The 16,396-nt window shown below is 50.9% G+C and overlaps 1 protein-coding gene across 5 annotated transcripts in view; it reads left to right on the top strand.

Annotated features, from left to right (window-relative positions):
- The window catches only part of THOC5 (THO complex subunit 5), a 47,023-nt gene extending 45,805 nt beyond the window's left edge, over positions 1 to 1,218 (top strand). For all 5 annotated transcript variants that reach the window (XM_008274682.4, XM_008274681.4, XM_070065758.1 and 2 more), the window contains one exon: positions 346 to 1,218. In XM_008274682.4, the coding sequence (XP_008272904.1) occupies positions 346 to 409 (64 nt within the window). In that variant the 3' untranslated portion in view covers positions 410 to 1,218. The remainder of the gene's footprint in view (positions 1 to 345) is intronic.
- The last annotated feature ends 15,178 nt before the right edge of the window (positions 1,219 to 16,396 follow it).

Below are 16,396 nucleotides of genomic sequence, written 5' to 3'. Positions count from 1 at the left end.
CAGCCCTGATTAAAAAAAAAAAATTTTTTAAACATACAAATAACAAGGAACAGTCTAGAAACAGAGGGTACCTGAGCTCTATCCCCAGAAGTGCCCCCTGTCAGTGAGAGTTTTTGTATTTTCTGTTTCGTGATTCAAGCACATAAAGACATCTTTACAAAAATAACACCTCACATATTGTTCTACAGTCTGCCTTCTCACAAAGTCCTGTGTCGTGCAACTCTGCCACTTTTTTTTTTTTCTCTTTGCAACCACCTCGTATTCTTTTGTGTGAACAAAGCATAATTTACTTTGTCAGTCCAGAAGGCATGGTGTTAACTGCTCTTCCTTCTCCTGTTTCTGCAGGGGTCCCAGCAGGATGAAGCCGTTTAAATATAACCATCCTCAGGGATTCTTCAGCCATCGCTGACCTCCTGCTCCAGCTATCATTTTCCGCAAAGCACCGCCAGAGTCCAGGGCCTCTGCTTCCTATTGTATTGCACGTGTGGCTCATGGTACTCTCCAAAGACACCAATTAAAGTGTCCCCTGACCAAGTGGTCTGTCTGTGGCTCCTTGTGGGTGTAGAAGCATCTAAGAATAGATGTTTTTTATGTGGCCAAGAAAAGCAGAGTGCAAAAAGATTCCAGTTGTGCAGAGATGCTGCCCCCATTTCCGCACACCTGTTTTCACAAGGGGGTCCTTACCATCTCGGTGTGCATCATCGTAGGCCCCTGCAGTCAAGAGAAGCCAAAGGCAGCAGAGCACGAAAAGCGAAAGCTCTGCTTCCTTCTACTCCACTCTTTCCACCTTGCTTGCCAGTGCACTTGATGGCTGAATTCTCTGATTGTTGGATGTTAATAAACATCTCACGGTGCAGCATGGAAAAGAAGAGGGGACCGGTGCTGTGGTGTAGCGGGTAAAGCTGCCGCCTGCAGTGCTGGCAGCCCATATGGGTGCCGGTTCGAGTCCCAGCTGCTCCACTTCCAATCCAGCTCTCTGCTATGGCCTAGGAAAGCAGTAGAAGATGGTCCAGGTCCTTGGGCCCCTGCACCCACGTGGAAGACCCAGAGGAAGCTGCTGGTTCCTGGCTTCAGATTGGCACAGCTCTGGCCGTTGCAGCCATTTGGGGAGTGAACCAGCAGATGGAAGACCTCTCTTTCTCTCTCTCTCTCTCTGTGTCTTTCCCTCTCTGTAACTCTGCCTTTCAAATAAATAAATAAATCAGTTTTTAAAAAAAATCAATAGAGAGTAATTCTGAATCTTGTAGGGTTTCATTAAGTTGATGAGGGTGATGTCAGAATCACATGGCGAGCCCGTGGCCAGTGAGAATGGCAGAACCAGCAGAGCGGACGTCAGAGGAGAATCTTCATGGAGAGGGTGTCATCAGTGCCTGCAGACACAACGGCTGCACTCTGAAAGGGTAAGAGAAGTCCTGGGAAAATAGCCAGCACCCTTTAAGATGTTTGCAAGTGAGATTGTCTCATGATCATCCTGCCATAGGTGTCAGAGTGGAGGTGGCTGGTGTTTTAATTCAGCAGGTTAAGCCACACATGGGACACTGGCCACCCATATCAAAGTTCTGGTTCACGCCCTCCTCCACTTCTGATCCAACTCCTTGCAAATGCACCTGGGAAGGCAGCATGTGATGGCCCAAGTACTTGGGCCTCTGTCACCCAAGTGGAGACCAGGAAGAAGTTCCTGCCTTCAGCCTGGCACAGCCCTGGCTCTTGTGCCCATTTGCAAAGTGAACCAGCATATAGAAGACCTTTCTCTTTCTTCCCGTCACTTGATCAAATAAATCTTAAAACAAAAATAAAAAGATGGTGTATATTGTTCTTAGTTGTGTTTTTTTCTTTCTTTTTAAGATTTATTTATTCATTTATTTGAAAAGCAGAGTTACAGAGAGGCAGGGAGAGAGAGAGGTCTTCATTCGCTGGTTCACTCCCCAAATGACTGCAATGGCCGGAGTTGTGCCAATCCAAAGCCAGAAGCCAGCAGTTGCTTCCAGGTCTCCCACGCGGGTACAGGGGCACAAGGACTTGGGCCATCTTCCACTGCTTTCCCAGGCCATAGCAGAGAGCTGGATTAGAAGTGGAGCAGCCAAGACAAACTGGTACCCATATGGGATGCTGACACTGCAGGTGGTGGCTCTTCCAAATCCTGTACCACAGCGCCAGCTATTTTTTTATTTTTGTCAGAAAAATTTTATGCTTCTCCCTGTCCCTCCCATTAGTACTCCATTCATTCATTATTCATTTTAAGAAAACAGAGAGATGTAAAAATATCTCAGGGTTATGAGAGTTGGCAACTGTAATTGAAGGCTTCTTAATTTCAAGGTGAATAAAGTTTAGTTTTCTTTATTATTTTTAAAAACAAACAGCCAGTGCCGCGGCTCACTAGGCTAATCCTCCACCTTGCAGCGCCGGCACACCGGGTTCTAGTCCCAGTCGGGGCGCCGGATTCTGTCCCGGTTGCCTCTCTTCCAGGCCAGCTCTCTGCTGTGGCCAGGGAGTGCAGTGGAGGATGGCCCAAGTCCTTGGGCCCTGCACCCCATGGGAGACCAGGAGAAGCACCTGGCTCCTGGCTTTGGATCAACGCAGTGCGCCGGCCGCAGCACACCGCCGTGGCAGCCATTGGAGGGTAAACCAACGGCAAAGGAAGACCTTTCTCTCTGTCTCTCTCACTTTCCACTCTGCCTGTCAAAAAAAAAAAAAAAAAAAAAAAAAAAAAAAAATTTCCATCCAGTGGTTCACTACCAAGTGTCCTCAGTAGGTATGGCTGGGCCAAGCCAAAGCTAGGAGCCAGGAACTCAAGTTTCGTTGTCCTACATGCGGGGCAGGGACCTGAGGACATGCGCTGTCACCTGCCATCATCCAAGGTATGCATTAGCGACCAGTGAAATTGGAATGGTGCCAAGACTCAAGCAGGCACTCGTAGGGGATACTGGCATCTCAGTTGGTGTCTTAACCACTAAGCCCAATGCCCATTCCTGGATACGTTTTCCAATAGTCCCAAAGCATTCTTTCTCCAGCATTCATTAGTTTGGTCCCCATTAAAAGCATAAGCACTCATTTTGCTGAGTATCCTTGGTAACGTGGGCCTGTATAAAACGTGGTATAAAGCTGTTTCTCCTGTCCTCTCAGCTGATCACTGCATCCCAGGGATAAGGATTTTCTGAGAGAGTTGGAAACCTGAGCCCCATGAAAAGCAAGGCAGCACCACTCCCGACCTATCCTGGCCTCACCTCAGCCTGAGTCAGCCGCTTCAATTCCAGAGGTGGGTATTCCCCAGCCAGAGGGCGTGTGTGCTAGCCCGCCCATCATGGGAGCTGCCTAGCAATGAATTCCCAAGCCTGCTCCAAATATGCTGGCTGAGTTGATCTGAGGTAGACCAAGGAAGTGTATTTTAATTTTTTTAATTTTATTCTCTCTGAGAGAAACAAATTCCCATTTACTGGTATACTCCCTAGATACCTGCACCCCCAGCTAGGATAGGAGCTGGGGTCTGGGAACCCCATTCAGGTTTCACATGTGAATGATAGGAACCCATGCCCTTGGGCTGCCGTCACTGCCTCCCAGGGCTGCATTAGCAGGGAGCAGGCACTCCAATGTAGGACGTGGGCGTCCTAACTGTTAGGCCAAACACCCGCCAAGGAAGTGTATTTTTAACAAGCTCCCCAGGTGCAGTTTGCCCTAGTCTCTTTTTGGAAGTCGCTGTACTTTCTTCCCGCCCCTCATTTTTCTTGTGGACTCCTCACGTGATGCAGGAAGGCCGGTTCCCCGTGAGGAGCTCCCCTTCTCCTGTCTTCTGCACCCCAGACAGCAGCACGAGCCTCTGGGAGCATCTTTCTCTCCACATAGGGAGGTATCCTTGTCTTTTCCCTGACCTACGTGCCTGAGACTTTGTCCCAGACGCCACCCCCTTGGTCTGGCCACCCTCAGGTCTGGTCTTGTATCTCACTGCTTGTGCTGAATGAGGTTAAAGTAGAGCCTAAAAATAGTTCCTTTAATGGCCCCTGCATTGCAGCCTCCACGTCTGTTCTTGGCTGGAAGGTGGCCAAACTGAGTCAACACAAAAGTGCATCTTGAGATGGAAGCAGAGACAACGCTGCAGAGAGGCTTTGTGAGTGCTTCCCAGGCAGGGGGTGGTGCAGCCTGTCACTCTCTAGGGAGGGCTGACCCTTTTCAAAGGGAGCAGGCGGCACAAAAGAAGTCACTTGGCCTTATAGAGAAGGGTCTTAAAATACGTGAGAAGCCTGGGACAGTCCAGCCCCTGTAACTACTTCATAGTTGTCCCAGCCTAGGATGGACAGAGTCGGGGGGAGGGGCCTGGTTTGGAAGGACCTGAAATATTCTTCCCTGCTGGAACTGTCCAGAGCTTTTTTTTTTTTTTTTTTGGACAGGCAGAGTGGACAGTGAGAGAGCGAGAGAAAGGTCTTCCTTTTACCGTTGGTTCACCCCCCAGTGGCTGCTGCGGCTGGCGCGCTGCGGCCGGCATACCGCGCTGATCCGAAGCCAGGAGCCAGGTGCTTCTCCTGGTCTCCCATGCGGGTGCAGGGCCCAAGGACTTGCGCCATCCTCCACTGCACTCCCTGGCCACAGCAGAGAGCTGGACTGGAAGAGGCAACCAGGACTAGAACCCGGTGTGCCAGTGCCGCAGGCGGAGGATTAGCCTATTGAGCCACGGCGCCAGCCCAGAGCCTTTTTGCAAGTTATATCTGGGACATACCCCAGACTGAAATATTTTTTTTAAAAATATTTATTTGAAAGAATTAGAGAGGTAGAGATAGAGAGATGTCTTTCATCTAGTGGGTCACTCCCCAAATGGCCACAGCGACTGGAGCTGGGCTGATCTGAAGCCAGGAGCCAGGAGCTTCCTCTGGATCTCCCAAGTAGGTTACAGGGGCCCTGGCATTTGGGCCATCTTCCACTGCTTTCCCAGGCACAGTAGCTGGGAGCTGGATCAGAAGTGGAGCGGCCAGGACTTGAATCAGTATACATACAGGATGCTGGCACTGCAGGCTTTAACCCACTGTGCCACAGAGCCAGCCCCTGCAATACCTTTTTGTCCTAGAACCTGGCCTTTTAATCTCTCTTTTATTTGAAAGAACAACAGAGAACTTCTGTCTACTGTTTAACTAATAGCCAGTGCTGGGATAGACCAAAGCCAGGATCCTAGAACTCCAACCAGTCTCCCATGTGTGTGGCAGGAGCCCACTCACTTTTTTTTTTAAACTTTTTTTTTTTTTTTTTTTGACAGAGTGGACAGTGAGAGAGAGAGACAGAGAGAAAGGTCTTCCTTTGCCGTTGGTTCACCCACCAATGGCCACCGCGGCTGGCACACCGCGCTGATCCGATGGCAGGAGCCAGGTGCTTATCCTGGTCTCCCATGGGGTGCAGGGCCCAAGGACTTGGGCCATCTTCCACTGCACTCCCTGGCCACAGCAGAGAGCTGGCCTGGAAGAGGGGCAACCGGGACAGAATCCGGCGCCCCGACTGGGACTAGAACCCGGTGTGCCAGCACCGCCAAGGCGGAGGATTAGCCTAGTGAGCCGTGGCGCCGGCCAGGAGCCCACTCACTTTAACCATCATCTGCTGCCTCTTAGGATGTGCATTAGCAGGAATCCAGATCAGACGTAGAGTATCCAAGACGCCACCCAAGGCCTCCCATATGGTAGGCAGGTGTCCCAAGGAATGCATTAAGCACTGCACCACATATCCGCGCCCACCTGACTTAAGGGTTGCCCTCCAGTTCTCTAGTTCTCTCCCTTATTTTCTTCCCAGCTTCCCCTTTCCTAATTATTTTTTCACCAAATCCAAAAGACCCTTCTTATCTTAAGGTTGCTCTTGCTGGTCAGCAAAGCCTTATCCATGGGACCGGGACGGCCCAGAGCTGCCAGACTCCCATAGGAAAGCTATCTGTGTCTATTTTGCCCCAAGTCCGTCCTCTCCATGGGTCTTTCACTCTCATGAGAACAGGCACTAGACATCTATTTTGGGTCGAGACTTGAGCTAATCATGACTTCATGTGTAGTGTCCTATTTAATTATGACCAGCTGCCCTGGGTACATGTTGCCTTCATTCTCACCATGAAATGACTTGTCCGTGCTCACACGTCCCGCACTGCCCTCCCTGGGCTCGAGTCCAGTGCAGGGCTGGGGGCCTCCAAGGCTTTCCTTTTCACAGTAGCCTCAGGCTCAGCGGAGATGCCAGCTGGTGGTCTTACTGGGACATTCACTCACTTCAGGAGCACGAAGCAGCCAGAGTGGCACAGTAGTCAGGAAGTTGCTCTTGGTGTCTGACAGATCCGTCTGGGCCCTCATCCCATCCTGACAGCTCCATGAGCACCAACCCAGGGCTTGACTCACACCAAGACTCAGGGGTCCTCACCTACAACTGGGAATAACAATGGAACCCACGGACAGGCATTGTGGCACAGCCAGTAAAGCTACCGCCTGCAATGCTGGCCTCCCATCTGGCTGCTGGTTCCAGTCCTGGTTGCTCCTCTTCTGATCTGGTTCCCTGTTCATGCACCTGGGAAAGCAGCAGCAGATGCTTGGATTCCTGCTACTTAATGTGGGAGACCTGGATGGAGTTCTGGGCTCCTGGTTCAGCCTGGCTTGGACCTATCCCCAGCCCTGGCTGTTGTGGTCATCCGAGGAGTGAACCAGTGGATAGGAAGTCTCTCCTCTTTCTCTCTCTCTCTCAGCACTTCCTTTAAAATAAAATCTAAAAAAAAAAGAAAAAGAAAAAGAAAAAAACAACACTAGAACCCTCCTCACAGGGAACTAACCTCACATAATACACATTATCTGTGAACTTTCTGAAGACCCCTCATCTGTATACCCAAATAAGCTTATCTTGTAATTCCATTTTCCATTTATTTATATGAAAGAGATCCTCCATCTACTGGTTCACTCCTCAAATGCCTGCAACAGCCAGGAGCTGAACCAAGCCAAACCCAGGAGCCCAGAACTCGGTCTGCGTCTCCCACGTGGGTGGCAGGAACCCAAGGACTTGAGCCATCATTGGCATCCCAGGTGCATTGGTAGGAAGCTTGATCTGAAGCAGAGCAGCCGGGACTTGAGCCAGCACTCCTAAGGAATGCGGGCGTCTCGAGCAGTGGCTTACCCCACTGCACAACACCCACCCTCCGTGAACTCTTTGAAGTACTCTCGTATTAGTGCCCAGAATCTAGTACTACTCAGTAATGGGAAGAGATGCCTCCTTCTGACCCCCAGGTCAGAAGGAGCCATTTGCATGAGGAAGGGCTTCCCTGCCTGAGCCGTTTCCCTGCTGGAGGGCTCCAGGGCCTAGAAGCCCGGCTTGCGCTGGCCTGGTCCCTTCTTGCCATCACATGGCCTATATTAGGTTCCTATATACCTAAGACTTGATGAATTAAAACTATATATATATGTATACCACACTTGATGAATTAACACAAATTCGGGGAAGGTGTTTGGTGCAGCAGTTAAGATGGCTGGTTGGGACCTGAGCATCCCATATTGGAGTTTCTGAGTTCGTCCTAGCTCCTCTCCCAATTCTAGCTTCCTGCTGGCAGGCATAAATGAATTCAGAAGCACTGCACAAGATCCACACACAAAGAACAACTATATGTCTGCTCACCAGCAGTGAACGATTGAAAAGGAAATTAACGCACACCCTGGGCGACAACTCATTTATGTGCACCTGGTAGATGAAGATTCGAGTACTTGGGCTTCTGCCACCTACGTGGGAGATTTCAATTGAGTCCTGGCTCCTGGTTTTGGCCTGCCTGGCTCACTCTCTCTCTCTGCTCTCTGTCAGTCTGTCTTTCAAGTAAATAAATAAAACTTAAAATATGTTGTGCCTTTTTTTGGATTTTCTAGATCTTGTTATCTACAAATACGTATAGTTTTGCTTTTTCTTTCCAGTTTTTTTTTTTTTTTTTTTTTTTTTGACAGGCAGAGTGGAAAGTGAGAGAGAGACAGAGAGAAAGGTCTTCCTTTTTCTGTTGGTTCACCCCCCAATGGCTGCTGTGGCTGGCGCGCTGCGGCTGGCGCGCTGCAGCCGGCGCACCGCACTGATCCGATGGCAGGAGCCAGGTGCTTCTCTGGTCTCCCACGGGTGCAGGGCCCAAGGACCTGGGCCATCCTCCACTGCACTCCCGGGCCACAGCAAAGAGAGGGACTAGAAGAGGAGCAACCGGGACAGAATCTGGCGCCCCGACCGGGACTAGAACCCGGTGTGCCAGCGCCACAGGTGGAGGATTAGCCTATTGAGCCATGGCACTGGCCTCCTTTCCAGTTTTGATCCCGTTTATTTCCTTTTCATGTCTGATTGCTTTGGCGATGAAATTTATTTTGAGAGACAGAGAGCTCCCACCTGTTGATTCACTCCCAAATGCCTACCTTGGCCAGAAGTTGGAAACTCATTCTAGGTCCCCCTACCTGGGTGGCAGGGACCTGAGTAATTGAGCCATTACCTGTTGTCTCCCAGGTGGCAGGAAGCAGGCAGTCTGATAGGGGATGCAGGCGTCCCAACCTATGGCTGAAGCACTAGGCTGAACACTTTCCCTTGTTGAGAATTTTGGCATCTATATTCACAAGAAATATTAGTGTGTAGTCATCTTGGAAATATTTTTTTCTGATATTTCTTTGGCATTAGGGTAACAGACAGGCCTCATAGAAGAGGCCTTCCTCTCCTATTTTTTGGAAGAGTTTGAAAAGGACTGATATAAATCTCCTCTAAATACTTAGGGGAATTTACCAGCGAAGCCATCTGGGCCTGAGCTTTTCTTTGTGGGTGGTTTTGAATTACTAATGTGGGGCAGGCATTGTGGCACGAGGGTTGAGCCACTCTTGCGATGCCATCATGATATCCGAGTGCTGCTGTGCCCCACCTGCCAGGCCGCTGCACTTCCTGTCCAGCTTCCTGCTGACGCGCCTGGACGGCAGCAGGTGAAGGCTCAAGTAGCTGGGACACTGACACCCATGTTCCTGGCTCCTGGCTCCAGCCTGGTCCAGACCTGGCTGTTTGGGGGAGTAAACCAGCAGAGGAATGATGTATCTCGCTCTGCCTCTCCCTCACTCTCTGTCTTCAAGTAAATAAGTCTAAAAATAAATTACTGGTGTACTCTCTTCACGTTAGATCTGTTCAGATTTTCTTTTTCTTCTTGAGTCAGTTTTAGTAGTTTGTATCTTTTGGGGAATTTGCCCATTTAATCTGAATTACCTAATCTGTAGCCATAAAATTGTTCCCAATATTCTCCTATAATCCTTTTAATTTCTGTAAAGTTGCTGTTAATGCCTTCTCTCTCTCTCTCTTTTTTTTTTTTTTTTTTTTTTGGACAGGCAGAGTGGACAGTGAGAGAGAGAGACAGAGAGAAAGGTCTTCCTTTGCCGTTGGTTCACCCTCCAATGGCCGCCGCGGCTGGTGCGCTGCAGCCGGCGCACCGCGCTGATCCGATGGCAGGAGCCAGGTACTTCTCCTGGTCTCCCATGGGGTGCAGGGCCCAAGCACCTGGGCCATCCTCCACTGCACTCCCTGGCCACAGCAGAGAGCTGGCCTGGAAGAGGGGCAACCGGGACAGAATCCGGCGCCCCGACCGGGACTAGAACCCGGTGTGCCGGCGCCGCTAGGCGGAGGATTAGCCTAGTGAGCCGCGGCGCCGGCCCTTCTCTCTTTTTTTTAAGATTTATTTTTATCTATTTGAAAGAGTCAATGAGAGAGATAGAGACAGACAGAGAGAGAGAGGTCTTCCATCCTCTGGTTCACTCCCCAGATGGCTGCAGCAGCTGAGCTGAGCCGATCCAAAGTCAGGATCCAGGAGCCTCTTCCAGGTCTCCCACATGGGTGCAAGGGCCCAAGGACTTGGGCATCTTCTACTGCTTTCCCAGGCCGTAGCAAACAGCTGGATCAGAAGAGGAGCAGCCAGGACTCAAACTGGTGCCCATATGGGATGTCGGTGCTTCAGACCAGGGCTTTAACCTGCTACACCACAGCGCCGGCCCCATTCTCTTTCATTTTTGATTTTAGTAATTTGAGTCTTCTTGCCTTAGTTTTTAGTTAGCTGAAAGTTTGCTGGTTTTGTTGATCTTCCAAACAAACAACTCTTTGCTTCATTGATTTTCTCTATCATTTTTCTATTCTCTATTTTATTAACATGCTTAGGTTTAATTTTGCACTTCTTTTTTTAATATTTATTTATTTATTTGAAAGAGTTACACAGAGAGAGGAGGAGCAGAGAGAGAGGTAGAGACAGAGAGGTCTTCCATCCCATGGTTCACTTCCCAGTTGGCCACAACATCTGGGGCTGTGCTGATCTGAAGTCAGGAGCTTCTTCCCGGTCTCCCACACAGCTGTATGGAATGCTGGTGCTTCAGACCAGGGCATTAACCCACTGTGCCACAATGCCGGCCCCTGCACTTCTTTTTCCATTATCTTTTCAAAATGTATTTATTCATTTATTTAAAAGGCTGAGTGACAAAGAGAAGGAGATAGAGAGAGACATCTTCCATCCATTGGTTCACTCGCCAGATGCCTGCAGTGGCTAGGGCTGGGCAGGTCAAAGCCAGGAGGTAGAAACTCCAACTGATCTTCCCACGTGAGTGGCAGGAACAGAAGTACTTGTCCCATCATCTGCTGCCTCCCAGGTGCATTATCAGGAAGCAGAGGCAGAGCGGGGATGTGATTCCAGCCACTTTGATTAGGATGTGGGCATCTCAAGTGGCAGATTCACCTGCTGAGCCTCAATGCCCACTCCACAAGTGGGGTTTCTGTTTCTTGCTTTAAAAATGTAGGCATTTGCAGCTATAGATTTCCCTCTAAGCAATGCTTTATCTTCATAGCATAAGTTTTCATATGTTACAACTTCATTTTCACTTAAGAGATTTTCTTTTGGCCGGCACCGTGGCTCAATAGGCTAATCCTCCGCCTTGCGGCGCCGGCACACCGGGTTCTAGTCCCAGTCAGGGCGCCGGATTCTGTCCCGGTTGCCCCTCTTCCAGGCCAGCTCTCTGCTGTGGCCAGGGAGTGCAGTGGAGGATGGCCCAAGTGCTTGGGCCCTGCACCCCATGGGAGACCAGGAGAAGTACCTGGCTCCTGCCATCGGATCAGCGCAGTGCGTCGGCCGCAGCGGCCATTGGAGGGTGAACCAACGGCAAAGGAAGACCTTTCTTTCTGTCTCTCTCACTGTCCACTCTGCCTGTCAAAAAAAAAAAAAAAAGATATTTTCTTTTTTTTTAAGGATTTTTTTTTGAAAGAGTTACACAGAGAGATGAAGAGAGAGAGAGAGAGAGAGAGATACCATCCATCCACTGGTTTATGAAGCCAGGAGTCAGGAGCTTCCTCCTTGCACATGGGTGCAAGGGCCCAAGCAGTTGGGCCATCTTGCACTGCCTTTGCAGGTGCACTAGCAGGGATCTGGATCGGAAGCAGAGCAGCCGGGATTGAACCAGCACCCACATGGGATGCTGGCACTGCCGACAGCGGCTTAACCCTCTGCGCCACAGCGCTGGCCCCCAGGTGAGAATTTTCTGGAACATGGCTGTGGAGTTGTCAGTGCGCAGTTCCCGGGACTTTGCCCGCTCTGGGCATTTGGAGGAGGACGACTGCTCAGCCCACCCCCTCAGCTGTTAGTGTGACTGTGGATGACTTTGGCCAGATGTTGCCAGGAGAGACCTTCCTCGCCAGTCAGATGTTGCCAGGAGAGACCTTCCTCGCTTCCAGGTAGAAGTTTTAGGAACCCACACGTGGTTTGTCACATTCCCTCTGCCCTGCCTTAGTGAGTTTGCGATGGTCTGGATGGTCCTGATGAGTCTGGTTCTTGCGTGACCATGATGAGCAGGGAAAGATTGCTCACTTGGTGTGGGGCCGCTGGGATTGAGTTGTTTATTACTGCAGACCCATCTTCCCTCTTCTGAAACAGTTCCACTGGGGGTGGGGGGGTGAAGGATGTTTTTCATCAACTCAGCACTATCTGTGGAGCCAACAGCTGGCCAGCAGGAGGGGCACATTCCTAAAATAGCTGCTTTCCACAGTTGTCCGTGTCCCCCGGGCCTCTGGTGTCTGACAGACAAGTCCTTAGCAACCTGACTCTGGGTTTTTCCGAAAGTGTGTTCCCCCAGAGAGAGGACGGTTTTGTCTGAAGGTGGCTAAAGCCCCTCCTGGTCAGTAGCAGCCAGCTCTTTGGGAACACGCTCACTTAGGGCAAAAACGCAGAGGCAGCTGGGTCAGACCCTCCTGCCCTGCCTGTGCCACTTGGGACCACCGTGAGAATGAGAATGATCCCGTCGAGGGGGGCTGGGGCTCCTGGCACACGAACGCCGTCGGCGTCAGGTTTGGGGTGACCGTGTACTGTGTTCTCTTGGAGAACAGAAGCAGGAGGGCAGAGTAAGGACGAGCTGGGCTCTGGTCAGACAGGCCCAACTTCCTTTCTTTTTTCTCTTTTCTCCTCCAATTTATTTCAAAGAGTTACAGAGAGGGAGAGAGAGAGGGAGAGGTCTTCCATATGCCAGCTCATGCCCCCAAATGGCCACAACAGCCAGAGATGGGCTAGTCTGAAGCCAGGAACCAGGAGCTTCTCCCATGTGAGTGCAGGGGCCCAAGCACTTGGGTCATTGGCTGCTTTTGCCAAGGTGCATTAGCAGGGAGCTGGATCACAAGTGGAGCAGCAACCAGGACTAGAACCAATGCCCATATGTGATGCTGGTGTCGCAGGCAGCAGCTTTACCTACTACGTCAGCACTGGCCCCCTAGACAGCCCCAACTTTTAATCCAGGCTGTGGTGTGGGGCCTTGTCCGAGGTCCTCTATTCTGAGACATGCGGGTTCCAGAGTGCTCACGTTACTGAGCTACATGCTTAGCCAGGGTTGGGGTGATAGGAGTTCAGCATAGTGGTTAAGACAATGCCTGGGACACCTCACTTCCATATCAGATGTCTGGATTTGAGTCCCGGCTCTGCTCCTGAGTCCAGCTTCTTGATAATGCACACCTGGGAGGCAGCAGTGATGGTTCAAGTGCTTGGGTTCCTGCCACCCACATGGGAGACCCAGATGAAGCTCCTGGCTGCTGGCTTCAGCCAGGCCCAGCGCCAGCCATGGTGGGCATTTGAGGAGTGAACCAGTAGATGGAAGATCTCTTAACTCTCCTTTTAGAATATTTATGTATTTTTTCTAAATGCTTAAAATGCTTAGCCAAAGTGTAGTTTATTATTTTTTTTTACATAAGTCAGAAAGAGTTACAGATGAGAGAGGGAGAGACAGAATCATCAGAATACCTACCCTGGAAAACACTCATGTGGATGGAAGAGAATTCATATAAAAACGTGGTTATCTTAGAAAGGTACTTATTTATAATAAGTAAGGTGGTATAACCATCAGCTGTAACTTTTTTCAGATAAGATACATGGGGATTTCCTGAGTCCCAGATCCCAGCTTGATACTCAGATACTGTAGCTGGGACCTGTGTGTGTATTCGGTGTGGGGAAGGTCTGTCCAATTTCTCAGGGCAGAGTTCATTTCTCCAGGCAGAGATGCTCGGAAAATTACTGCTTATATTTCCCTGGAGTCCTTATGTGTGTTTGGTAATTTGGACGAAGAGCCAATGGCATTTAAAGATGTGTTTGTTTAAATGTGACCATCCTAACCCTCTTGGCACTCTTTTAAAAATTCAGACTGGGGTGGGCATTTGGGCTGGTGGTTAAGCCAGTGCTCGGGATGCTTGCATTCCACATTTTTTTTTTTAAGATTTATTTATTCAAAAGTCAGAGTTACACAGAGAGAGAGAGGTCTTCCATCTGCTGGTTCACTCCCCAGTTGGCCACAACAGCCGGAGCTGCACCAATCCCAAGCCAGGAGCCAGGAGCTTCTTCCAGGTCTCCCACACCGGTGCAGAGGCCCAAGGACTTGGGCCATCTTCTACTGTTTTCTCAGGCCATAGCAGAGAGCTGGATCGGAAGTGGAACAGCCGGGTCTTGAACCAGTGCCCATATGGGATGCTGGCTCTTCAGGCCAGGGCATTAACCCGCTGCGCCACAGCACCAGCCCCTCTATCCCACATTTGAGTGCCCCGGCTTGACTCCCAGATCCACTTCCTGATTCCAGCTCCCTGCTGAAGTGCACCCTGTGAGACACTGAGCGATGGCTCTCCACATGGGAGATCTGGATTGACTTCCCAGCTTCCAGCCTTGACCTGGCGCTGGCCATTGCAGGCATTTGGGGAGCTCTGTCTCTGTCTCTCTGAGTCTCCAAATAAACTAATTTAAAACATATGCAGAGGCAGATGTGGTAGTGCAGCAGGTTAAGCCACTGATTGGGACGCCCACATCCCATGTTGGAGTGCCTAGGTTAGTCCACCGTGGCTGCTGATCCAGCTTCCTGTTCGTGTGCACCCTGGGGGCCAGCAGATGATGGCTCCAGTTCTCGGGCCCCTGCCACCAACCCAGGAGACTTGGATTGAGTTCACGGTTCTTGGCATTGGCCCAGCCTCAGCTGTTCTGGCCATCTGGGGAGTGAACCAGTAGGTTCAAGATCCCACTCTTTTTGTATCTGTCTGCCTGTCACTTTGCCTTTCAAATAAATACAAATAAAAGTTTAAAAAATTCAGACCTTGTGACAAAGGGGAAACATTTGCCGAAGGCGAGATGTGGACCAGTTACAGAACAAGGTAGCCCCACTGCTCGGTGCTCACCATTGGAGTCTGCAGTGTCCGTCTCCGATAGGAGGCCGGCTGTTATTGCCGGTCAAGGGCAGAAGTGACCCCAGCCTGCCTCCTGACCGCCTGTCTTGGCGGGAGCTTTATGAATTAGGTAGGAGGGAGTTGGTGGGCAGAAACACTGGCAAGTTCTGATTGGAGGGGCTGGGAATGAGGCCAGCAGAGAGCTACACATGTATACATACAGTAACTGCTGAGACAGCAGGACCCTGAAGGGGCAGTCTGATACCCGATCCTATCCTGAGGAGTTGACCATGGCAGAACTTTGGGGAGGCACTTGCCCACTCCCCAGGACAGCACCACTTGGCCTGTAGCATGGTCACCAGCCCTTTCACCTTTTTTTTTTTTTTTAAGATTTATTTATTCAAAATTCAGAGTTACACAGAGAAGGAGAGGTCTTCCATCTGCTAGTTCACTCCCCAGATGGCTGCAATGGCCGGAGCTGCACTGATCCGAAGCCAGGAGCCAAGAGCTTCTTCCGGGTCTCCCACACAGGTGCAGGGGCCCAAGGACCTGGACCACCTTCTACTGCTTTCCCAGGCCATAGCAGAGAGCTGGATTGGAAGTGGAGCAGCCAGGTCTCAAACCAGCACCCATGTGGGATGCCGGCACCACAGGTGGCGGCTTTACCTGCTACGCCACAGCACCAGCCCCTCAGTTGCTTTTCTATTCAGAACTCTGGTTGCGATGGACAGCACCGTCACCCCCAAGGAGCTTTGGCAAAGAGGGGGATTGACTGCCGCAGGAATGGGCAACAAAGGATGAAGATACCTGAAATCTCCCATGGCTCTTGAGGTGTCCCACCTCTGGTCATACACCAAACCCAGGGTCAGGCTGGCTTCTCCACAAGGCTGAAGACGTGGCTGCCCACATCCTGCCTTCCACAGCCAGAGGATGGCCAGCTACTCTGGTCCCAAGTTGAAAATCCCAAGAGAGGGCTCTCATTGGTTCAGCTGGTGTCAAGTGGCTGTTCTTGGACCAATCACCACTGAACCAGAGGTACAGGGAAATTAGGGCTCCTTGAGAACCACCTCCTGGGGAGTTCCCCTGAGAGGTGCTAAGCAAACAGAACAAGGTATTGTGACAGTCCTCAGGTTGGAATCTGCACAGGGTCTCACAGCAAAGACCCCATGGAAACCTACATGACGACCCCAGCTTTCACAGTAGACTTCAGTGACGCACACTGCGGGTCAGCCCAGCAACCAGACTGTTCCCAGTCAAGTCTTCAGCACAGGTGAGTTAGCGGACGACGGCCCCTCACCCAGCAGGCCCCTCCCTCCTTACAGAAGTGGACATGCAGGATCCCATCAACAGACTGCAGAATCTCGGACCACACCTCTTCCCATACCTCAGTGTGTGCCACCATCTGCACAGAGCTGGGCAAGCCAACCTCAGATTGTGATTCAGTGGCCCAGGGTGGGGCCAAGCAGTGTGCAGGTTTCTAAGGCCGCCAGGTGATTGGTGATGATGAAGGCAGTCCATGGACCCCCACACGACTGGCCACCTGTCCGCAGATCCTAACATTAAAGCACCTGCCATTTTGTCTGGCACACGGTTTGGGTCCAGGAAACAGCACCAGAGAGGCCATGCATCTGGTCCCAGACCCACAAGCACACTCTGAAGGTCACTTAGTCCCTCGCCATCTTAGGTGCGACGTCTAGAGCCCTCTCCATCCCAGCCCCCAGTGCCCCCAAGGGAAGAGAATGAAAGATGGCAGCAGCAC

The sequence above is a fragment of the Oryctolagus cuniculus genome, chromosome 21 (genome assembly GCF_964237555.1).
Source record: "Oryctolagus cuniculus chromosome 21, mOryCun1.1, whole genome shotgun sequence".
In the NCBI taxonomy this organism is placed as follows: Eukaryota; Metazoa; Chordata; class Mammalia; order Lagomorpha; family Leporidae; genus Oryctolagus; species Oryctolagus cuniculus.
Note: the sequence above shows the minus strand (reverse complement) of the source record. Positions and strands in the feature narration are given on the sequence as shown.